This window comes from Neofelis nebulosa, chromosome 16, assembly GCF_028018385.1.
Source record: "Neofelis nebulosa isolate mNeoNeb1 chromosome 16, mNeoNeb1.pri, whole genome shotgun sequence".
Taxonomy (NCBI): Eukaryota; Metazoa; Chordata; class Mammalia; order Carnivora; family Felidae; genus Neofelis; species Neofelis nebulosa.
Window position 1 is genome coordinate 50,401,826 of NC_080797.1, and position 25,136 is coordinate 50,426,961.

The 25,136-nt window shown below is 37.8% G+C and overlaps 1 protein-coding gene across 1 annotated transcript in view; it reads left to right on the forward strand.

The window, feature by feature from the left end:
* Nucleotides 1-14,767, forward strand: part of APPBP2 (amyloid beta precursor protein binding protein 2) — a 52,536-nt gene extending 37,769 nt beyond the window's left edge. Inside the window, exons 7-13 of the mRNA XM_058705643.1 lie at nucleotides 1,465-1,532; nucleotides 1,613-1,718; nucleotides 2,415-2,539; nucleotides 5,428-5,513; nucleotides 7,856-8,046; nucleotides 8,989-9,154; nucleotides 10,217-14,767. Of these exons, the coding sequence (XP_058561626.1) occupies nucleotides 1,465-1,532; nucleotides 1,613-1,718; nucleotides 2,415-2,539; nucleotides 5,428-5,513; nucleotides 7,856-8,046; nucleotides 8,989-9,154; nucleotides 10,217-10,470 (996 nt within the window). The 3' untranslated portion in view covers nucleotides 10,471-14,767. The remainder of the gene's footprint in view (nucleotides 1-1,464; nucleotides 1,533-1,612; nucleotides 1,719-2,414; nucleotides 2,540-5,427; nucleotides 5,514-7,855; nucleotides 8,047-8,988; nucleotides 9,155-10,216) is intronic.
* Nucleotides 14,768-25,136: the final 10,369 nt, after the last annotated feature.

The window sequence follows — 25,136 nt, forward strand, 5'->3', positions numbered from 1 at the left end:
TTTGATAATACAACTCACTGAAGTACAGATTGAAACATTATTTTGGTGCTATCCTAACTTGAGTTTGCTTTTCTTTTTCTTTTATGTTTATTTATTTGAGAGAGAACGTGCACGTGCGTGCGTGTGCATGAGAGGGGGAGGGGTGGGGTGTGTGTGTGGAAAGAATCTGAAACTGGCTCTGCGCTGTCAGTACTGAGCCGGACATGGGGCTAGAACTCAGAAACCATGAGATGTGACCTAAGCTGAAGTCAGATGCTTAACTGACTGAGCCACCTAGGCGCCCCAAGTTTGCTTTTGTTTTTCTTAGCCTTTCCAGCAGCCTCAATTCCTTATGCCACAATTGTAGGGACTTTGGTCATTTTTCTCCTCAAGGCTAACCTAGTATTAAATCTTAGAGTGGTAATATTACAGCCTCACAGTGTCATACTTTTCAAGTATATTCTTTCTACCCAGAGGTTTTTCAGTTTTGAGTATTCCATTTTGGTTGATTTTAATTATGGAAATTTCAGTTAGAATAAAGATCCTAAATTTGTAATTTAAAAGGGTCCAAGATTCTGCGAAACTTCTTAAATAAGTCATTTTAGACAAGTAAGTGGCATAACTTTATTCAGATTATCAGAGCTAGAAGAGGGATATTACTATATTTTTAATTAATTTAAAACATTGAATATACACTTAATGTTAAGACAGTTTAATATATATGCAAGATTTAGGAGTGCCTAGGTGGCTCATTTGGTTAAGTATCCAACTCTTAGTTTCGGCTTAGGTCATGATCTCATGGCTCATGAGTTTGAGCCCGCACTGGGCTCTGCGCTGGCCTCACGGAACCTACTTGGGATTCTCTCTCTGCTCCTCCCCTGCTCATCCTTTCTCTCTCTCTCTCTCTCTCTCTCTCTCTCTCTCTCTCTCTTTCAAAATAAACTTAATATATATAGGTGCAAGATTCCAAGATTTGTATTTCTATATGCAGATAATATTTAGAGTTTGAAAACTATTGGCTATTTTCATGAATCAGAATATTTTAAGAATAAGAAAACTTGAAATTCTATGCATTTTAAAATTAACAGAGGAAAACTACAAGATACTTAAGCCACTCTAGAACTGAGATATAAATAAGCAGCTTAGAAAATACTATATTGAACCCTCCCCCCCCCACTTACTTACTATGTAATCTGGAAGGATGGGAGTATACCAGCTTTGTAAGATAACTTTGTTATAACAGGTTTGTATTGGGCATGACTGTCAAAATTTTTAAGTTTGTAATTTCCCAGAATATGTACAGATCTGCTTATAATAGAATTTTCAAGTGCTTGGAAGGGAAGAAATTAATAAATAGAACCCTTTTATTTATGTTTGAAGATGCTTTTTTTCTTTTGACCTTTATAGTCTGAATATATAATATGTACTTATTTTAGCACACTAATTAACTGAGAGTTATTTAATAATCTTTTGCTTTATCCTTAGGCTTGTGTTGTAAAACGTGAATTTAAGAAGGCAGAACAGCTAATTAAACATGCAGTGTATTTGGCACGGTAGGTGATTATTAATAAAAATACCATTTCAAATTGTCTCTCCCTGCTTTATATCCTAATAGTTTTATATCTTTTTATAGGGATCATTTTGGATCCAAACACCCAAAATACTCTGATACACTGCTAGATTATGGGTTCTACTTACTCAATGTAGATAATATCTGTCAGTCTGTTGCAATTTATCAGGTATGTTAATGGTTGCACTTTTTTCTTTAAACCGGAATTGACTTGCTGACCTGTATTTGTTTGTGGTGTATAACCCACTTTCTAAGAACAACTCTTTCTGAGCCCCTCCTCAAATATGGCACATTAATTTACTAAATAATATCTAGAAGGATTAAAAGTAAATGTTTTAAGAGTTAAAGAGAACTATCCAGGAAAAGAATTTTTAGCTTGTGGGCTCATATTTAAGAGTACTTTTCCATTTATCATTTTGCCCCCGTAATGACTTGTCTTCATTGTTGATTTGGTATGAGTCATTAGAGCTGTCTTTGTAATAGCAACGAGAGTTGATAACAATTCTTTTAGGTCTTATATTAGTCATTCTCAGGTAAATGTGTTATGCCATCACTCTGGACAAGGCATTCTTGATTTTATAGTTCACTTTTGAAGAAGGACATAGACAAAAATACTGATATGATTCCTAGATATATGAATGATTTTTATAGTATGAAACCATTTCCTTTTAAGTTCGATTCAGTCTTCAGAAAATCAGGCCTTATAAGTGATTTTTATGTTCTCTTGTGATTTAAATACAGTAGGACTTTTGCCTCAAAACTGATGAGATTGCACATAGAATATATATTTAAATTACTAGGGTGCTTAATATTACTGGGTAGCATTTTCTAAGGATTTATAGTAGTATTTTCATTACTCTTTCAGGCAGCCCTTGACATTCGGCAGTCAGTGTTTGGTGGCAAAAATATCCATGTAGCAACAGCTCATGAAGACTTGGCTTATTCTTCTTATGTTCACCAGTATAGCTCTGGGAAATTTGACAATGCACTGTAAGTTCCACGTTCCTTTTCAGTGAGAGATTAAATGTTGTTGCTGTTATTTTGTTTTTCTTAATCCTTTATGGATTAAATTTGTCTTCCTGGAGTCTTAACAAGATGCCTAAAATTTTTTTGAAGTCATCCAAAATAGTACCAATTTATAAGCCATTCATTTAGATTTTATGTGGTTTAATATTGGGACTTGTATATCTTCATGCAGAATATGGCTTATCTTTTGAATGCATTAATAATTTTTCTTTGGGTAATACAATAGCCTCTGTCTAAATGATAGACTTAGAAACATTTTGCTCAAAACATGCAGAAATACTGAATAAAATATAACAATCATCTTTTTAAATGTGTAACTGAGCTTCAAGAAGAGAGAGGAAATCCCCAAGGGCCAGTCATGGGCTAAAATCCAATCGGGTAGACATGAACTATGGCATAACTGCCCTGGGGTGATGAGAAAGCTTAGAAGTTTCTGTACCCTTGGTTCGACAGCAATCCTGGATTCAAGAGGCGTTTAGCCCACAGGAAGGTGTGAGTTAGAAGTGAAACACTCAGATGAAGCCAAGATCAAGGTTGCACCCTCAGGGAAAGAAAGGGCAGACTGGGAGGAAAAAAAATTTTCCCTTTGGCAAGAAAGAGGGCAAGGAAACTTGTTCATCTCAGGTTGGGCTCTCAGTTGAACAAAAAAGGAGCCTCATAGCAGAATTTATAACTGTCATACATTCAGGAACCCCCAAACTGAGGAAAACATTTAAAAAGTACTTTAGGACTGCTAGTTCTCCTGAGATGCCTTTTGGAAGAAAATGCAAAACTCTTGAAAGTGATTAATTCTCAACTGAAACCATACAGATTTTCCATAGATCTAGCTCTACCTAAGATGAACTCACCATAAAAATATTTCAAAATAGGGGCACCTGGGTGGCTCAGTCAGTTAAGCATCTGACTCTTGATTTTGTCTCAGGTCATGATCTCACGGCTTGTGAGTTTGAGCTCTGCATCAGGCTTCGTGCTGACAGCATGGAGCCTGCTTGGGATTCTCTGTCACTCTCTCTCAAAATAAATAGACTTTAAAAATATATATTTCAAAATCCACTAGGGAAGCATTTCTTCTATTAGTGGGAATCAGCAGATATAATGAACAGGATTAGAACCCAAACAGTATCAGCTAACAAAACTTTTTGGTTGATACTATAAAGTAAGTATTCTTAAATGATTAAATATATAAAATGGGTTAGCAAACTATGGCCTATGGGGAAAATAGTTTTATTGGAATATAGCAATACTCATTCACTCATGTATTGTCTGTGGCTTTCATGTTACATCAGGAGAGTTTGGGAAGTTGGGACAGAGTATATGGCCCCACACAACATAAAATATTTATTATCTGTCTCTTTACAGAATAAATTTGCTGACCTTGATGTAAAAGAAGGAATCAGTAATATTTTAGAGGGTAGATAAAGGTGAAAAAAAGGGCAGATTTTAAAATAAAACAACTGATAGATGCTACAACCTGGATGAACCTTGAAAACATTCTTCTAATTGAAAAACCAGTCACAAAGGACCACATATTGTATGATTCCATTTGTATGAGATGTCCAGAATAGGCAAATCCGTAAGAGACAGAAAGTAAATTGGTGGTTGCCTAGGGCTGATAGAGTTGGAAGAAAGTCAAGAGAGACTTTTTTTGTTTTTGTTTTTGTAATGTTTATTTTGAGAGAGAATGCACATGCGCCACACGTGAGTGGGGGAGGGGCACAGAGGGGGGGCGGTGGGGAGAGAATCCCAAGTAGCCTCCACACTATCAGTGCACAGTCCTATGCAGGGCTCGATCTCACAAACCATTAGATCATGACCTGAGCTGAAATCAGGAGTCAGATGCTTGACCAACTGAACCACCCAGGCGCCCCCTGCCCCACCCACCCCGCCCCCCGCCAAGCATCCCATGCCAGAGTTTCTTATTAGAGTCATGAAAATATTCTGAAGTTGCTTGTGGTGATGGATGCACAACTCTGAATATACTAAAAACCACTGAATTTGTACATTTTAATGGGTGAATTGTGTGGTATGAATCATATTTCAGTAAGAGCTATTTGAAAAAATAAAATGTAATAGCTAGTATTAGAACATAGTCATTGACATTAAAACTCAGTAGACAAGTTAAACAGCACATTGGACACAACAAAAGAGACCATTAGTGAATTGGAAGACAGATACGAGAAAATTAATAATTACCTGGCAGATGGGGATAGAAGACTTGGAGTTATTTGAGAGGAACTGGTAGATAAAATAGGCAGATAGCTTACCTTCTATTTGGTGAGAGGGGCCATAAACAAACAACCAAACACATCAGATGAGAATACTTGCTATGTGAAGAAGAATAAAATAAACTAAGAGTAAAGAACTATAGTAAATATTTTAGGGACTTCTGTATAGGCTTGTCTGGAAAGGCTTTTCATTGAAGAGTAAGCCATGGATGGATATTCAGGGGCAGAGTATTCTGTAGAGACGGTAAAGCAAGTGCAAGAATCTTAGGTGAGAGTATGCTTTTGCATGTTCAGAAAACTGCGATGCCTTTGTGTTTGGAGGGCAAGGAGAGGGCTGTTTCTGAGAATGTAGATGAGGTTGGAGAGGCAGCCCCAGTGAAAGATCATGTTGAGACTTGTAGGCTGTAATAACAGTTTCACAGTTTATTCTGTGGGAGATGGAAATCTGTTGGATGCCAAAAGTTCAGTCCACAACAGATTGGAAATTTAAAAAACAAAAACCAGCACCCTTTACCACAGATAGTTTTAGAAATTCCATCGGTATTACATTATAAATTGTGATTTTTTAAAAAATGCTTTAATTATTTGTAACTAAAAAATGCCAGAATATATCTGTCTGTATTGCAGATTTCATGCAGAAAGAGCTATTGGTATCATTACCCACATTCTACCTGAAGATCATCTTCTTTTGGCTTCTTCAAAGAGGGTGAAAGGTACCCTTTGCAATTAGTCTCCAATATATGTGTGTATATATATATATATATATTTTTAGATTTCTTTTGCTGTCAGTTGTAATATATGTCTAGTCTCATATTTTTTTAAATGATATATGGTATATGTTAAGACTATTTGTTTGTTTCCTTGGGTAGTAGCATAGGATTAGACTATATCTACATATTACTAAGATAGCCAGGTCATTGATTTAATGTATCTGCCTGCAGCTCTACTTAAGAATCTCCAGTAGTTCAGGGGCGCCTGGGTGGCGCAGTTGGTTAAGCGTCCGACTTCAGCCAGGTCACGATCTCGCGGTCCGTGAGTTCGAGCCCCGCGTCAGGCTCTGGGCTGATGGCTCGGAGCCTGGAGCCTGTTTCCGATTCTGTGTCTCCCTCTCTCTCTGCCCCTCCCCCGTTCATGCTCTGTCTCTCTCTGTCCCAAAAATAAATTTAAAAAGTTGGAAAAAAAAAAAAAAAAAAAAAAGAATCTCCAGTAGTTCATAGTAAAAAGGTTAACTTCTTTCATATAGTATTTTTAATAAGCCAGAATATCTTTTGTCTCTTTTTTCTTTCTTCCTCCCTCCCTTCCTCCTTTTCCTCTCTGTCATGCCTTCATTCATTCATTTCTTTTGAGAGGAGGATGAAAGAATAGCACATGATTATTGCACAGTAACATGGATAGCAGACTATAGATGAGTTTTTACATACCTTCAACTTTATAGTGCAGGATTTTGAAACACAGCTTTATATCAGGTTACCCTTAATGTTGCAGGACTCTTACTAAATACCACTTTCTTCTCTTCTTTTTTTAAAAAATTTTTTTAATGTTGATTTATTTTAGAGAGAGAGAGTGTGAGTGGGGGAGGGGCATAGAGAGAGAGGGAGACAGAATCCAAAGCAGGCCTCAGGCTCTGAGCTGTCAGCACAGAGCCTGATAAGGGCTCGAACTCACAAGCCATGAGATCATGACCTGAGCAGAAGTTGGGCGCTTAACCGACTGAGCCCCCCCAGGTGCCCTGACTTTCTTCTCTTCTTATTTTCACTTTTCTTCTAATCACCACCAAAGCCCTTTCATTGAAAGCATTTATTTTGCCAGCATGATTGGGCCACTCGTGTAATGCCATGCATATTGGAGAAGTTTTTACCTTAATTCTGGAACTGGTTCTTTTTTCTCTCTAGGTTTGCATTTTTAAGAAGCACAAGTAATACATATTTAATGTAAAAATTAAAAGTTAGAGAAAAAAGAAAAATAATAAATTAAGTCACTTGAAATCCCACTAATCCAGATTCAGCATTTTGGTGAATATTTTTTATACTGTTTTTCCCCAAATTATGAAATGAATGAACTTTTTTAGTTGTATTTTGCTTTTTTCACTTTATACATTGTGAACAGGTTTTCATTGCAGTACATGCGGATATATATCCTTTTCTAATGTTTTTAACCTCACCTCTATTATTTGTCCTTTATATTGTTTTTAACCTTTTGTTCTTTAAAAATGCTATAATGGGGGTGCCTGGGTGGCTCAGCCAATTAAGCATCTGACTTTGGCTTGGTCATAATCTCACGGTTCATGAGTTCGAGCCCCACTTTGGGCTCTGTGCTGACAACTCAGAGCCTGGAGCCTGCTTCAGATTCTGTGTCTCCCTCTCTCTTTGCCCCTTCCCTGCTCATACACTGTTTCTCTCTCTCTCTCTCTCTCTCTCTTTCAAAAATAAACATTAAAAAAAATTTTTTAATGCTATAATGAACTAAACTTCTTTTACTTTTGTGCATATGGACAGTTTTCCTAGAAATAAAATCACCTCGTAAAAGAATATGTATTTTTAAGACTTTAAGTGGAATTTGAAAGTCTTGTATGTGACTTTGAAATTGCACTGTCTTCTTGCCTGATTTAGTTGTTCAAATGAGTAGGAGGAAACCAGTTCTTTCTGTTGTATTTGGTTAAAGGTTATATTTTATGAAGTTTGGCTTCAAAATGTTCAACAGTACTTAGGTACTCCTTGACACAGTTTCATAACTTTAAAAATTTTGCCTTTTCCTCCATGTCTTGGATTGCTTTATGTAAGAAATTCACATTGGCAAAATATAACACTCTAGTAAAGCAGAAATTAATTCTGCAAAATATTTGATGTGTACCATTGTTTTTAAATTCGAAGTTCATTATACTATCCGAAGTAGAATGACCCTCTCCAAAGTATATTTTTTCATTAAAGTGGAATATTTTCATCTTTACCAGTTCTAAACCATAACCCCAAACATTTGTTGAATTTAATTTTAAATTATATGCTCTGATTAGCTTTGATGGTTTTATTTACGCTAATTTTATTGCTTTCTTAATCAGCTCTTATTTTAGAGGAGATTGCAATTGACTGTCATAATAAAGAAACTGAACAGAGGCTGCTTCAAGAAGCTCATGATTTGCACCTGTCTTCACTCCAACTAGCTAAAAAAGCTTTTGGGGAATTTAATGTACAGACTGCAAAACACTATGGAAACCTTGGAAGACTTTACCAGTCAATGAGAAAATTTAAGGTAAAAGCCTGTTTTACTACATTTTTCTCTTACTAAATAATTTTAGGTAATAAAGTCCAGTCTTAAATAACAAGTCTTAAATAATACATCATCAGTAATCTTAACTATTTAAGTGTGCATTTATTGGGGTGGCTCAGTCAATTAAGCATCCTATTTCGGCTCAGGTCATGATCTCATGGCTCGTGAGTTCGAGCCCTGTGTCAGGCTCTGTGCTGACAGCTTGGAGCCTGGAGCCTGCTTCAGGGTGTGTGCCTCTCTCTCTGCCCCTCCCTCACTCACCCTCTTTCTCTGTCTCTCAAAAATGAATAAACGTTAAACAATTTTTAAAAATAACAGAGTGTACATTTATTTTACTCCTACCTTATTCCATGAAAAAATTGAGAAGATAGCTAGTGTAAAACAACAGAGTCAAAATATAAACAAAATTCAAAATCCAGACCCTGGAAAAATAAGAATACATCAAAAACCATAAAGGCTATTATGGTTATTATAGTTAGACTTAAAACATAGCTGTTAGCAGGGCATCAGGCTGGTATACAGGGAATGTCAGATACTAAGGTGTTATTAATTGTAATAAAAATTTACTGAATTCTCTTTTAGAATTTTGGGTTATAAATTCTTAATCAAGTGTATTACTTAATCAAGTAATAATAATCAAATAATTTTAATGTTAATTTCTTCTAATAATTTTTTATTACCAGGACAAGTTTTCTCATCATTTTTGGCATAGGACACTATTACTGTCATCAACTAAGTGTGTAACTTCCCAAAGTAGTAATGCTGCGCATAGGCGACTTTTGGATTAACATAGTATGGTTTCTGATCTGATTATGTTATGCCATCCATGTTTTTGGCATTTAGAAGAATCTTGCTTGTTGGGTAAGAATTGTTAACATAAGAAAGAATATCATCTAATGCTAATACAGCTTCATTTTTTTTCAGGAAGCTGAAGAAATGCACATCAAAGCAATTCAGATTAAAGAGCAACTTCTTGGTCAAGAAGATTATGAAGTAGCCCTTTCCGTGGGACATCTGGCTTCTTTATACAATTATGACATGAATCAGTATGAAAATGCTGAGAAACTTTATTTGCGCTCTATAGCGATTGGTATGTTATTTTAAAATTTTGTTAGTCAACTGATTAGAAATCAACATATCAACATGTCCTATATGTTGTGTAGGGAAGTGTAATTACTAAGACTTCAATGAGTTTAGAGCTGCTAAGGATATCCAGAAACCACTCAAAACTCATCTGAAACATTTGCTAAAGATGATTTATTGATGTTGAAGCCAGTAGCAAGAAGTATGACAGTTTAGGCAGAGTGTCAAGGATAGGCAAAAGCAGTAATTCTAAACTATTTGTGTAGTTACTGCTCCCTCCGCCTCCCTTTTCCTGACTTTTAACATCATAGATGTTTACCTGTTTTTGATACAATAGAATCATACAATGTATATTTTTATATGTCTGGTTTCTTTTGGTGAACATGAATTGTGAAATACATCTGTGTTGTTCCATATCACTGTTGTTTATTAATTTCCAGTGCTCTATTTTATTGGATTAGTGTATCATTATTTATCCATTCTGCTGTTAATGGATATTCAGAACATTTGGATTGTTTCCATTTTCAGGCCTTTTACAAAATAAGATACTGTGGCCATCATCTAAGGTGCCTGTTAAAATTCTTCCCTGTTTTGGGGCACTTGGCTGGTTCAGTCAGTAGAGCATGAGTTTGAGCCCCATACTGGGGGTAGTGATTACTTAAAAAAAATTCTTCCCTATTTTTATATTGAATTGCCTATCATTCCTTACTGGTTTATAGAAGATCTTTATATACTATGGATGCAGCAAGCCCTTTGTTGGTTATATGTGTTGCAGGTAGATAACTTTCACTCTGTTGCTTGTTTCTAAATGGTGCCTTTCAAAGAACAGAAGTTCTTAATTCTAATGTAATCGAATATATTTATCTTGTCTGTGGGTACGCAATCTCATTAGTTTCTCATTTATCCTAGGAAATAAAACCAAGCCACCTTATTTAAAGAATTGAACTTGTGTTGTCTTTAAGAACCTCTTGTTGCTTCATTATTTGAGCTTTCTTTCTTTCTTTCTTTCTTTGTGTGTGTGTGTGTGTGTGTGTGTGTGTGTGTGTGTGTGTGTGTGTGTTACTTTCAGGGAAGAAACTGTTTGGTGAAGGCTACAGTGGACTAGAATATGACTACCGAGGTCTCATTAAACTTTACAACTCCATTGGGAATTATGAGAAAGTGTTTGAATATCACAACGTTCTGTCTAACTGGAACCGGTTGCGAGATCGTCAGTATTCGGTGACCGATGCTCTTGAAGACGTCAACACCAGCCCCCAGTCCACTGAAGAAGTGGTACAGTCCTTCTTGATTTCTCAGAATGTGGAGGGACCGAGCTGCTGAGGGAGTACCTCAGTTAACTAATTTACCTTTTCCCAGATTCCAGGGAATTCATACTGTGAAATCAAAACCATGTTGTTTTTTGGGGCTGGAATTTGCATTGAAACACTGGTCCAGTCCATTGACCCTATTTGGGTGATCCCTATCTTGCAGAGTGTCCGTAGGAATAAGCATATATTCAGTTATATTCAGCATGTATCGCATGTATAAGTAGTCTGGCCCATATTTTCAACCTAGTAGAACAAACAACAGGAAATCTTTTTGTTGTTTTTTTTTTCATTTAAAAAAATAATTCATTTTGCAGAAAGCCTGAAAAGAACCCCTAAATAAAACTATTTAAGAGTTTAAAAGAGTTGCATTCTTATTACATAAGGATGATTTTAACAACTTTTTAACATATAATTCTTCCTTGTGGAGGTATTCAATACTGTATTGTAAAGAAATTTTATGGGGAAAATCTTTATATGCAGTATGGAAAAGTTAACACAGTGCTGATAGAAGAGGGACATCCTGACTTAGGTTTGGCCACCTTACCCACGGAAGTGGATACAGCCACTCCAGAGCTCTCTTACAAGGGAAGGACTGTCAGATTCATCTGAACTGGACCAGTGTTGATCTGTAAATCATAGAAAAGCTGACAGACCAGCACTTTTATTAACCCTTTGGTTGTGTTGGGGTTTTTTGGTACAACAATGCAAGATGCTCTGATAGCATTTGCTGACAGGACCAGGAGGACCTAAAACGGACCAGCCTAATCTAGAAAGGGGTTATTTGGACCAGAGGCTTTAGGTTATTATTTTAGCCCCTGCATATACTTTTATCAGTAGAATGTTTCATTTAGATATATGATGAAAAGTAATAATGCAAAACTTATATTCATGTAATTAGACACGAAACTTGGGAAATTTGGCAATTTCAGTGGCATATCTTTAGTCAGTGTGCACAGATGGCAGTGCCATAAGCAAGTCTATAAATATCTGCCGCAACCAACCCCCTCATTTTAAATGTTACCCTAATAATCAGTGCAATTAACAAGTATATTGGCTAAGAGTCATGAAATAATAGCTCATGTTTGGGAGGGATTTTTAGGTTACTATGTGGTTTGTGGGGATTCATGGAAAAATGAATGCCCAAAAGAAGCAATTCTTCTGAGATCCTTTGTTTTTATGGTAATAATAGTACAACTGGGTCATTTTATTTGAACTTCAAGAGTCAAATACAAAGATCCCCTAATTATATATCTATTTCACTAACTTGTCTTCCTTTTATTGGGTTTTGATTTTTTAAATTTTAACCCAGTCGGGTTATTTAATGTTGAGGTAATTAATATTCAAATTTGGGAAGTTGTAACATGTAGCAATTCAAGAAACAAAAGGTCTTTTGCTGTTACCTCAGTTCTTATTATAGTGGCCTATTGGGTGCCTCTATAGTTAAGAATCAGGGTTTTCCCCCCTATTTTCAGGGGTTCACGACTTGGCTGTTAGAGATGTTGCTCTTGGCTAATGCTTGGAGTAGTCTGTGGGTGAGTGAATGTGTGTTGAATTTTGGTTTTCTTTAACATGCACGTTGGGGTTGGAGGGGGGAAGAAATCTAAACTGTCTGCCACATTGAGTACAGAAAAATTAATTAGAGATTTCAGATCAATTTGATTTTAAACACTTTTGAACTTCGCAAATCTAATCTTGTTTAAAACTGTTATTTGCAGTCTTGTTAGTTATGAGCCAGTGTTTTTAAGACCCCAGGAGGGGATTGACTGGGGGAGGTACGTAAAGAGATGAAACAAGCCTGGACCCTAGGATTATAACTATGATTTCAAAACCTGAGTTTATTCCTCAAATTGAATTAGTTTCTTTTTAATTTTAAAAGGAGTACATTGGCACACCTGCATCTCCCCTCCCAGCTCATTGGAGTCTAATGCCAAGAGGCACCTCTTTGTTAATTACCAAATAGTCTGTGACCAAGGACTAACATTTTTTAAGTTACTCAGCTCTATCCTCGTGGGCCTATATATTTAATACCTCCAAAGATATTTTCAGGATAGGCTTTGTATACTTTTGTTGGTTATTTAGAGTCCTGTGGTATGTTTGTGGTATAGGAATGTCATGGTAAATTGTTTTTCAATAAATATTTTGAAACTCACGTTTCCATACGAAGTTTTTTTTTTTTTTTTTTTAATCTGTATTTTTTGGTTTTGTGCACATACAGCATTTCCTATGATAAAATCAAGCAAATGACTTAAGGCCTCATCCTCTCTTAATTCAGTTTGAGCTATAAAGCAACATGATATTTAGAAGCCTAAGATCACAGGGTGATAATGTTAAGTGGCAGCCAGTTTTTCTAAAAACCATTGGTAGTTTCCCTTTATTACCACTGCTTTAATGTAGTGTTCTGTAAATCTGTTTGATTTAATGCAAACACTGTAGGATGAGAAAAGAGATTGCCAGTTTCTGTTAATGATCTAACAATATGTTATTAATTCTGGTTCTAATGAATAATACCCTTATGATTTTAAGTGTGAGATTTATCCTTTTCCTAGGGATGTTTAGGGTAAATTAGAGAGGTGAATGTCACCATGATTTATGGGGTTAAAAAGAATCTCAAAGAAACAAAAGAATAAAATTTACCTCACAATAACCAATAGTTTGCACAAGCTTTTCACATAGGGTGGGGTTAGGTGTAAGGAAGCCTAAACCAACCTAAAGATATTTCTGAAAGTTCAGCAAAATAATAAAGGGCCTTTGGTCTCATTCTTCCTGACTTTCATTTCTTTCCTCTTACCCAGTCTTTTTCCTAAAGTTTGGTGCTATTCAAGTTGGGTGCATCAGGGGGCTCTACAAATACTCATGTGCTACAGATTGTCAGTCACTCCAGCATCCAGTGTAACAGAACTGATTGGGTTTTTTAGAACACCATATTTAAGGGTTCCCAAAGCTGACTTTGCCCAAAGCTTTAGGACCTCTATTGTCATCAAAGCTCTGTCTCTGCTTGGTTAAAAACAAACTCACCATTGCTCTGTAGTAACCCTTGTGCAGTATGCGCTCATTAGTGAAAATAAAGGATTTGACAAAGGCCTTTGTTCCCAGCCTGTTTGGGAAGAGTTCATAATGTTGTGAAAATTAAGTACAGAGGCTGCAATCTTATACATAAATGGGAGTGCCATTTGGTAGCTCCTTACGTGCAAACAGAATGCTGAACAGTAAACACACCTGAAACACAATTGAAGCTTGTGGCCGTACTTTACGAATTGAAACAACGGTTTGCTTAGTAGCAGGTATTCTTAACTACCACTTGGTCTTTATTTTTCTCCCCAGAATTTGTAGCCTTGCTGCTTGCAAACTCTTCCTTTCCTGGATGGCAAAGTTACTACTGGAAAAATACTTATTTATATAAGTATAGACTTTTTTAAGAGTTTTATTTTTGCTTTAAAAATTAATGTATATATTTCACCTCTTGGCTTTGGAGGACCTCAGTTCTTGCTAGGAAAAAGAAAATTTTTTAATCTGACACTTGGATTACTATCCAGCTTGAACACTAGTAGTTGTATTGTCCACAAATCTCAGGAATGTGTTAGGCAGAAAACTGGTTTTACCCTGTTGGTGATCTGAAGGAATGTGCTTTAGGATTTATGAAATAATACTATTCTTTAATTGCAATCCTAGGTATCTATAGCATGAGTGGCCTTAGTGAGTTTGTTGAAGTGCACATTTTTTTCAAAAGTAAAATTTAAGATTAAAAATATATGCTATATATAGATATCTAGAAAACCTGGTTTGTGGTGCACAAATTAAGTGTTGGATCACTAAATAACTGTTGCAGGTACCATTTGTGTAACATTACTCATTTCTGTATATTTCTTTTATGGAAAGATATGTTGCCATGGTAACTAAAACTTTTCAATTTAGTTCTACTTTTATGATGTGAATGAATGCTACATTTTATTAAATATTACCAAGTCAGTACTATTTTTATACTTTATTAAGCAACAGGGGATTTTAGGTTAGTAGACTCAAAAGCTCTTAATGAAACAAATTACTAACAATTCTTTACATGAAAATCCCCACGAATAGTGCCACAGTAATTTCTATAGAAATATCTAGGGTCATTGATAGATTTTTTTTAAGACGATTCTTCATTGTGTCAGAATGACCTTTCATATCATCCTTAACACAAACTTGTAGTGCCCACCATTATGTGTAACCATTGAACCATACTAAGTGTGTTTGTAACCAGCATTGTGATATATTCTGTACTTGTATTGCTAAAAATGAATTATTGACCTAATAAATATAGTGTTCCTGCATTCATAGTGTATCTGTTTCGAATGTAGTTGTGATCACTTTTGGTCAGAACTTGGGATTATTATTGCAGCCTGTCTTTATTAGAGAACAGTGTGAGAGAAGCTGTTGGAACCAGAACAAAGTGCTCTTGTTCAAGAAAAATAAGATGTGTGGCAGAGGAGACACGTGGTAACAGCATCTGGAGATGGTGCTCACGAAGGTACTTGGAAAAGACAAGGTAGTACTTAATGCAGGAGGTGTTTAGTCTTTACAAAAGTAACTACACCATTTTCCCTAGTCTTCTATCTCTGAAGCTGAAGGCGGGTGAGGAGACCTGTTGAAACTCTGCTGGCAATAGTGGAGAGAACCCTGGATTTGGGTTTCAGTTCCAGCTCTGCCTCTGAGCAGTAAGAATCTGAGATCCGTCATTATGAACCTCTTTGTGTTTCATTTCTTCATATGAATGGGGGGTGGGTGTCAAAATAGGTCTTTTAAAACATCTGCCATGAAACAACATGAATCTTAAGCACTCAGAACAGCAAGTACAGGAAATGACACCAAATTTTAAATTACTATTAAGAAAATTAACATTTAAAAAATTCCACCTTCACTTGCAATAGCACTGGTTTTATCTCGACTGCCACCTTCAGTGATACTTGTAAAATTTTTCCTTTTACATTCCATGACTTTGAACATGCTGTTCTCTCTTTCGTATGGAATCTCATTTTCTGCCTAAACTTTAATTCATCTGTCAACCTCAAAGGACAAAGAAGCCTTCCCTGAAACTTCCCTGAGTTGCCTCTTCTTGGTACTTAAGCAGCATTTTATTTAAAGCTTTGCTAAAGCCATTACCATATGATCGTGTAACTCAAGAATTAAAACTTCCCAGCTTATAAACATTGCTGATTTGTGCATTTAACAAATTTAACATAGAGTTTACTCCTTGACAGATACTCTTCTTTTTTTAGAGAGAGAGATTTTTGTGTGTGTGTTTTGTTTTTTGGAGAGAGAGGGCTCAAGTGAGCAAGGGGCAGAGAGAGAGAGAGAGAGAGAGAGAGAGAGAGAGAGAGAGAGAGAGAGAATATCGTAAGCAGGAGTTTAAGCTTGACATGGAGCTCAGTCCCACAACACTGGGATCATGACCTGAGCTGAAATCAAGGGTCAGACACTCAACTGACTGAGCCACCCAGGTGCCCCTGACATATTATTCTAAGTGTGTTAGCAAACCACACTCACTTACTTTATAGACATTTATTTTTGTAGTTTGAAAATTCAAGGCAAACTCATCAGTATATATATCCGAAATATATAAAGAACTTCTACAACTCAGTACCAAAAAACAATCCAATTGAAAAATGGACAGAAGACATGAACGGATATTTCTTCAAAGAAGATATACAGACGGCCAATAGACACCTGAAAAGATGCTCAACATTATCATCGGAGAAATGCAAATCAAAACTACAATGAGGTATCACATCACACCTGTCAGAATGTGTACCTGGGTGGCTCAGTCAGTTGAGCAACTGACTCGATTTCAGCTCAGGTCATGATCCTGGGGTTGTGGGATTGAGTTCTGCATGGGGCTCTGTGCTGAGCATGGAGCTGCATAAGATTCTCTCTCCCTCTGCCCCTTTCCCCTGCTCATGCTCTCTATAACAAAACAAAACAAAACCCAGAAACAAGCATTGGCAAGGATGCAGAGTAAAAGGAACCCTCTTGGGGCACCTGGGTGGCTGTCTTGGTTAGGAATCCAACTCTTGGTTTCGGCTCAGGTCATGATCTCACCATTCAAGTTCAAGCCCGGCATCAGGCTCTCTGGAGAGCCTTACAACGTGGAGATTCTCTTGCTCCCTCTCTTTCTGCCTCACCCACCCACACATGCATTGTCTCTCAAAAATAGATGAATAAACTTTTAAAAAGGAACCCTCTTAACACTGTCCATGGAAACACAAATTGGTGCAACTATTGTGGAAAACAGTATGGAGGTTCCTCAAAAAATTAAAAATAGAACTACCCTATAATCCAGGAATTGTACTACTGGGTATTTACCCAAAGAATACAAAAACAATTAAAGGGATATGTGCTCCCTGATATTTATTGCAGCATTATTTATAATAGCCAAACTATTGGAGCAGCCCAAGTGTTCATCAGTAGATGAATGGATAAAGAAGATGTGATATGTAGATATCATGAGATTGCATCATATATATATATATATATATATATATATATATATATATATGAATATTATTCAGCCATAAAAAGGAATTAAATCTTGCCGTTTGCGACAACATGCATGGAGCTGGAGAGGATAATGCTAAGCAAAATAAGTCAGAGAAAGACAAATATCCTAGGATTTCACTCATGTGGAATTTAAGACAAACGAGCAAAGGGAAAAAAAAAAAAAAAAAGACAACACAGTCTCTTACTATAGAGAACAAACTGGTGGTTACCAGAGGGGAGGCAGGTGGGGGACTGGGGGAAACAGCAGATCAGAATTAGAGTACACTTATGATAAAAACAAACAAAATAACATGCTAGTTAAACATTAATAGGAATGTGGTTAGATAACTCATAGATTCAGTTAATGAACAATATGCAGAAGATCAAACGATTGAAATTATTAAAATACCAAACTGTATGTTTATGTAGAAATAACCAAGAAACATGAATATAGGAAAAGCCCATGGTAAATAACTAGTGATTACTTTATGTAAACAAAAAAACCCATACATATTTATGTAAAAATATATGTGAAACCATTTTTCTCAAAGTATATTCATTATAAAAATATATTGACAATGATCACCTTTGGAAAGAAGGAGTAGGGGTAGAATTCTAATAAGGGAGGAAAAACTTTTCATTTTGTAACTATCTTTACATTTTAAATATTTTTACTAAGAAAAATTCTTGTAACTGTATAACCAAGAGATAAGTACATTTAAAATATTGGCACATTTCTCTTTTTTTTTCTGTATATGTGTATTTCACATTTCATTCATGTTTCATATGCATTTTGGTATCCAGCTTTATTTCTATCAAACTGTTTCCCTACACTATTATATATGGAAAATGTTATTTTTAATGACAACACAGTATACCACCATGTGGATGGACCATAATCTATTTAATGCATCTTCTATTGTTGGAAGTGTTATCTATTGCTTTACAGCAAATTACCCCCAATTTAATGGCTTAAACAAAAAATATTTATGAATTAACAATTCCTATGGAACTGGAATTCAGGAATGGCTTAGCTGGGTGGTTCTGACTTAGGGTGTCTCATGAGATTGCATCAAGATGGCACCAGGACATCTGGGTGGCTCAGTTGGTTAAGCATCCGACTTTGCCTCAGGTCATGATCTCACAGTTCATGAGTTCGAGCCCCATGTTGGGCTCTGTGCTGACAGCTCAGAGCCTGGAGCCTGCTTTGGATTCTGTCTCCCTCTCTCTCTGTCCCTCCCTCGTTCACGCTGTCTCTCTCAAAAATAAAAAGGTTTTCAAAAAAAGATGGTATGAGGGTTGCAGTCATCCTAAGACTGGTCTACAACTGAAGGATCTATTTCCAAGATCTCTCCCTCTCATGGCTATTGGCATGTCTTAGTTCATTGTCACATGAGCTCTCCATAGGGCTGTTTGAGTGTCTTCATGACATGGCAACTGACATCCCCCAGGACAAGTGATTCCAACAGAGAGAGCAAGACAAAAGCCACAGTATCTTTAGTGATCTACCTGGAAGTCACACTGACCATTTTCACCATATTCTGTTCATTAGAAGTTGGTCACTAATGACAGCTCACACACAGGGAAGGGGAATTATTCCCATGCCTTGGAAGGAGCAGTATCAGAACTTGTGGATATACTCGAAAACCACCGTACTAGATAGAGTTTTTCCCTATTGTAATTACCTCTCTTAATGATTATGCTTGACACTAGAGCTTTGTGCACATCTCAGATTCATGTCTTATAAATTCCTCATAATGGAGTTGCTGAGTCCAATTTTGACACACAGTGCCAGGTTGTATTAATTTCCATTCAGGTTGTAATATATCAGAATTCTTATTTTTCCACACCCACAGCTACTCTGGGCTTTATAATTTTTTGCATTGCCAGTGTGATACAAAGAATCTCATTCTTTTCATTTGCACATCTTGGATTAGTGCAATAAGAGGATGTGTTTTAGGTTTGTGAACCACTGACTTTTCAGAGACTTAACTCAGAAGTCTCCTGCTGGCAAACAATGCCCCGTATCAGTCTTTTTTTTTTTTTAATGTTTTTTTTAATGTTTATTTACTTTTTCAGAGAGAGAGAGAGACAGAGCACGAGTTGAGGAGGGGTAGAGAGAGAAAGGGAGACACAGAAGTCAAAGCAGGCTCCAGGCTCTGAGCTGTCAGCACAGAGCCCAACGCGGGGCTTGAACTCACGAACCACGAGATCATGACCTGAGCTGAAGTCGGACGCTTAACCAACTGAGCCACCCAGGTGCCCCATCCCCCTGTATCAGTCTTATGTGCATCAAGAGCATTTCCTTATTCCAGAACATCTTCCATGACTCTGATACTCCTGTTCCAGTTCTCTGGAAACTTGTCGGCTATCTGGAGTTCAAGACTTGAATTGGATTCTAGTCTGCCCCTTCATCCCACCTCCTTATAGAAAAACAATCCTAAGGGAAGGATCTGTTTTGGGGCAAGTTTCTAGGCTTACATCAAGGCTGAAGACTATCCTCTGTTTTAAATCAGGAGGATTATAGCTCTTTTAGAAATAGGAGAGAGGCAATGGATTAGCTAATCTTTTGAAACTTTTTATTAAAAGAAAATTTCAAATATATGCAAAAGTAGAGAACCTGGGATAAGGAATTGCCTTGTACCTCTCATCCAATTTATAAATCCATGGCCAATCTTGTTACGACTATTCCTTCATCTGCTATGGACCCTGCCTTTGCCGCTGGATGGATTTATTTATTTATTTATTTATTTATTTGTTTATCTATTTAAGTTTACTTATTTATTTTGAGAGAAAGAGAAGAGGGGCAGAGACAGAGGGAGAGAGAGAGAGAGAGAGAGAGAGAGAGAGAGAGAGTCCCAAGCAGTCCCTTCACCATCAGCACAGAGCCCAATGCAGGACTTGAACTCATGAACCATGAGATCATGATGTGAGCTGAAATCAAGAGTCAGATGCTTAAAAGACTGAGCCACCCAGGTTCCCCTACCACTGGATTATTTTAAACCAAATCCCAGACGTCTACAAATAATACATTGTTTATCTCTAAAACATAAGTACTTTAAAAATACATAACTCCAGGGGCGCCTGGGTAGCTGAGTCCATTGAACATCTGACTTTGGCTCATCAGGTCATGATCTCGGGGTTCTTGAGTTCGAGCCCTGCATTGGGCTGTCTGCTGTCATCACAAAGCCTGCTTCAGATCCTCTGTCCCTGTCCCTCTCTGCCCCTCCCCCACCTCCCTCTCTTTTTCCTCTGCTTGCTTTCTCTTTCTCAAAAATAAACCCTAAGGGGCGCCTGGGTGGCTCAGTCGGTTAAGTGGCCGACTTCGGCTCAGCTCATGATCTCGCGGTCCGTGAGTTCGAGCCCCGCGTCGGGCTCTGTGCTGACAGCTCAGAGCCTGGAGCCTGTTTCGGATTCTGTGTCTCCCTCTCTCTGACCCTCCCCCATTCATGCTCTGTCTCTCTCTGTCTCAAAAATAAATAAACGTTAAAAAAATAAATAAACACTAAAAAAAAATTTTTTTAAATACATTAACTCCAGCAGAGAGCTTCTCCTCTACAGTTCTGCCTGCTGCTCCCTTGTTTTATTCAATAAACTTCTATCTCCTTTTTTAAAAGTACATAACTCCAAAAAGTTATTACCATACTTAAAAATATTTAGTTATGGGGGCGCCTGGGTGGCTCAGTCGGTTAAGCGTCCGACTTCAGCTCAGGTCATGATCTCGCGGTCCGTGAGTTCGAGCCCCACGACGGGCTCTGTGCTGACCGCTCAGAGCCTGGAGCCTGTTTCAGATTCTGTGTCTCCCTCTCTCTCTGACCCTCCCCCGTTCATGCTCTGTCTCTCTCTGTCTCAAAAATAAACGTTAAAAAAATATTTAGTAATACCTTTACATCTTCAAGTAGTCAGTTCATGTTTGATTTCCCTGTTTTATAGATGTTTCTGTGTCATGTTTATGTTTGTTCTAATCAGTATGTAAACATGGCCCTCATTGGCCATATCTTTTCAGTCTCTCCTAATCTTTAGGTTCCCTCTCCCCTCCCCCAACTTTTATTTATTAAAGTAAATGGTTCATCCATTCAGTAGATTTTTCCCATAGTCTAGAAATGTGGATTCTGTCCCCACCCATAGTGTCATTTAATATGTTTCTCAGTCCCTTGTATTTCCCATGAACTGGAAATTTGATCAAATTCAGGTTACATTTTTCTTTTTGCAAAAATATTGCTTAACTGGAGTGCCATAATGTCTGGTTATTTTTCTTTATGATATTCAGATTGATCCATGAATTCAGATATTCTTTACTGTTTAACTTGACCAGTAGGTTTTTAATATCAATGATGATTTTTCATTTCTAAAAGTTGTACTTGGTTCTTTTTAGAATCTGTCTATACTCTTTTCCTATCATATGATGTTTTGCTTAATTTTTAAAAAATAATCTCTACACCCAATGTGGGGCTTGAACTCACAAGCCCAGGATCAAGAGTCACTCTCTACCAACTGAGCCAGTCAAGTACGCCTTATCATACACTGTTTTGTTATTGTAGTATATTTTTCTCCTTTTTCATTAAAACCCTACATGGACACACAGATCAATGGACCAGAACAGAATGTTCAGAAATAGACACAAATAAATCAGGAATTTAAAGTATCATAAGAGTGACATTTCAAACAATTCAGGAAAGATGGATTTTTTCCCCTATATGGTATATCCTATAAATACACTCCCACATGTGCAAGGACACTTTTAGCCATCTGGAAAAAAAAAAGTTGGATTCCTATTATACAACTTATACCAAAATAAATTTCAGATAGACTAAAGATTTAAATGTAAAAATTGAAACACTAGTGCTAGAAGGAAAGATACAATTTTAAATATTCTCTGAGTGGGGAAAACCTTTCAAAGTCCTAAAGAAGCCATTAAAGGAAGGACTGTGAATTTAACTACATAAAAATAAAAAATGTCTGTACAGGGTGCCTGGGTGGCTCAGTCAGTGAAGCATCCAACTTTTGATCTTGGCACAGGTCAAGATCTCACGATTCATGAGATGGAGATGTGACATGGAGCCCTACATTGATTAGGCTCTATGCTGACAGCTTGCTTGGGATTGTGTCTCTCCCTCTCTCTTCCCCTCCTCCACTCACAGCCCTCTCCTTTTCTCTCTTTCAAAATAAATAAACTTTAAAAATTGCTTAAAAAAACGAAAAAATGCATGTGCAAAAGAAAAATCGTAAAACACAGGAGGACTGGGTGTGGAGTCAGAAGACACAGAAAGTCAGTATTTCAGTTCAGCTGTGCCAGCCTCTAAGCTGTGCTTAGCTGCTTTCTTCTCTATAATGGGGCAGAGTCTCTCCCACAAGCTTGTCATGAAGATCCAATGTGAATGCATACAAAGCCTTTTGCCATCTGTGCTGAGTTACATGCATTTGTGGTAGTGTTATAGGAAGAGGAGGCTGCCAGCTGACTCCTGTAGCCTGGAATAGGAGTGGGTCAGGCAGTGATCAATCAGTATATCTGTGGTTGGGAGCCTCTTCCATTTAAGACTTTAGGGAAAGTATCCACTGTTCTCTAGGGAAGGGACTCTCCTTGAAGGCTGCCTGGTCTGGCTATCAGCCAGGCAATTTCCCCACAGTAGACTACCCCTACGGCACGATCGGCCCCTGCACCTCCAAATAACCTTCCCCAGCCACCTGCTTCTGGTGTCTCCAAGTCCAGCTTAGAGAGTCATACTTTATGCAGAGATATGTTAACTAAGAAAATACAAATTATCCTAGAAGCAATACATTAAGCATTTTGAGTTATTTGAGTGATACAAGCATTTTGGCCAAGAGCAAGGAGTGCACGTGTCATTGGTGTATGGGAGGTGGCCGACATGACACATGTATGTATGGCCAGTAGGCATCAAGTCTGAATTCTAGTCCCAGTTCTGGTGTTTGACTTAATATCCAAACTTGGAGAAGTCAACCTTTCTTCCTGGGCCTCTTTCCCCCCCCCCCCCCTCTGAACCAGGAAGTGTTTGGACTAAATGCTCTAGTTTGATTTGTTAGTTCATTCATTAATTCATTCTACAAATGTTTATTAAGTACGTACTCTGTGCTGGGTCCTGTTGTAATTGCTTGGGATATAGCAATGAACAAAACAGACAAAAAACTCTGCCGTTGTGGAACTTACATGTTAGTGGGAGGATACCATCAATAAATAAGAAATATAATCATTAAATTATATAATATTTGAGAGGTATAAGTGTCTTAGGAAAATAAAAATAGACTAAGGGATATTCAGAATGTGTGTAGTTGTTGGAATTTAAAAGGCTCCACTGAGAAGGTGACATTTGAACAGAGATTTGAAGGCAATGAAGGAGTTAGCCAACTGGGTATCTTAGGAAAGAACATTCCAGATGGAGGAAACGGCCAGTGAAAAGGCCCTGAGGCAGGAGTATCTTGACAAGTATGAGAAAAGAATTAGTTCAGAGAGGTAACATAATGGACAGTGGGAATATATCATAGTAGGCTTTATAGGCCCTTGCAAAATCTTTGGATTTTAATCTGCATGAGATGAAGAGCTGTTGGAGGGTTTTATTCCTTCGTTTTAATATTTTTGTAGAGCAGTTTTAAGTCCACAGCATATCTGAGCAGAAGATTCAGAGATTTCTCATATACCACTGTTCCCACACACGCATCGTCTCCCCCATTATCCACACCCCCCACCAGAGTGATACATCTGTTATAGTGACACATCCTCACCCAGAGTGCCTAGTTTACACTGGGGTTCACTCTTGATATTGTCCATTTTATGGGTTTGGGCACATGTATAATGACATGTATCACCATTCTAGTATCACACTCAGTATTTTCACTGGCCTAATAATCCTCTGCGCTGTTCGGAGGGTTTGGAGTGAAGCAATGTTATGTGATGTTCGTTTTTGGAATTATGAGATCTCACTAAATTTGAGGAAAGAGTTAAGAGGGCTCAAAAACCAAGACTGTTGCCTATTTTGCCTTCAGGGATCCTGCTGGTCCCCAGGCTGATATAAAGTTCCCCCCACTTCCTCCTGGTGTCTGCCTCTGCTATAGAATCCCATTATTCCTCTAGGGGGTGGTGCTGCCTCACACACAGGACACCTCCCTGTTTTCATCTGTTCCCAGAACCACTGGCCCTTTTCCTGGGACCTTGTCAGTGAAATCACTCAGGAGTAGAGAAAACTGGAGCTCCCCCTCCCCATCATCAGGGACACCCTCCAGCTTGCTCACCTTCTCTGGCAAATCCTCCCTGCTTTGTTAGGACTGTCAGGGACCAATGGAGTGAGGCTGGCCTGCAGACCTGTGCCTCAGTACTCTTCATCTTGCCATTTCTGGGAGGCGATGAGTGTGAAGAACAAAGAGAGAGCTGGGGCCTTCTTTCATGCATTATGCTTCCCTGTCATTTAAGTTTTTTAAATGTTTATCATTTATCATTTTATCATTTAAACATTTTGATGATATTCACTCATGAAGACAAATCGAGGGAAGGGAGAAGAAAGGGTCACACACATATGTTCTGGTCCTACCCCCTCCAAGGCAGCACTGGGCATTGTCTGCTGCTGCCTCAGGCAGAGTTCCGACTCTGCCGTGTTTTCAGAAAACGATTGCACCTGCTTCTCTTCCTGGAGTTGAACACCATCTACAAAAAATCGACCATCTTCACTTCCTCCTCCTCCCTCCCTATCTCGCACATCTGTCACCTAAAATTGTCAATTTTATTCTATCTAATGTTACAAATGTACTCATCCCCCTTTTATGCACACCTTCATTGACTTTGTATATCCCCAAGGTAGCAAATATGAAAAGCCAGAAGAGTCAAATGGGTGATACAACTGGGTGAAGAAGGCCAGTGTGTGACGCAAGAGAGAGGGGGTGGAGACTGTGGTGAACTAACTAGAAAGAATATCAGTGAAACCTGAGCAATTGTTTCTGAGCTCCAGCCTCGCACGGTCATGTGGGAAGGCACATCCAAGTGGGGCAAGTTTTTAAAAACCAGAAATCTGTTGTTGTTGTTGTTGTTTTGAGAGAGAGGGAGAGAGCACAAACGTGGGAGGGGCAGAGAGAGAGGGAGATACAGAATCTGAAGCAGGCTCCGGGATGTGAGCTGTCTGCCCAGAGCCTGACGCGGAGCTTGAACCCATGAACCGTGAG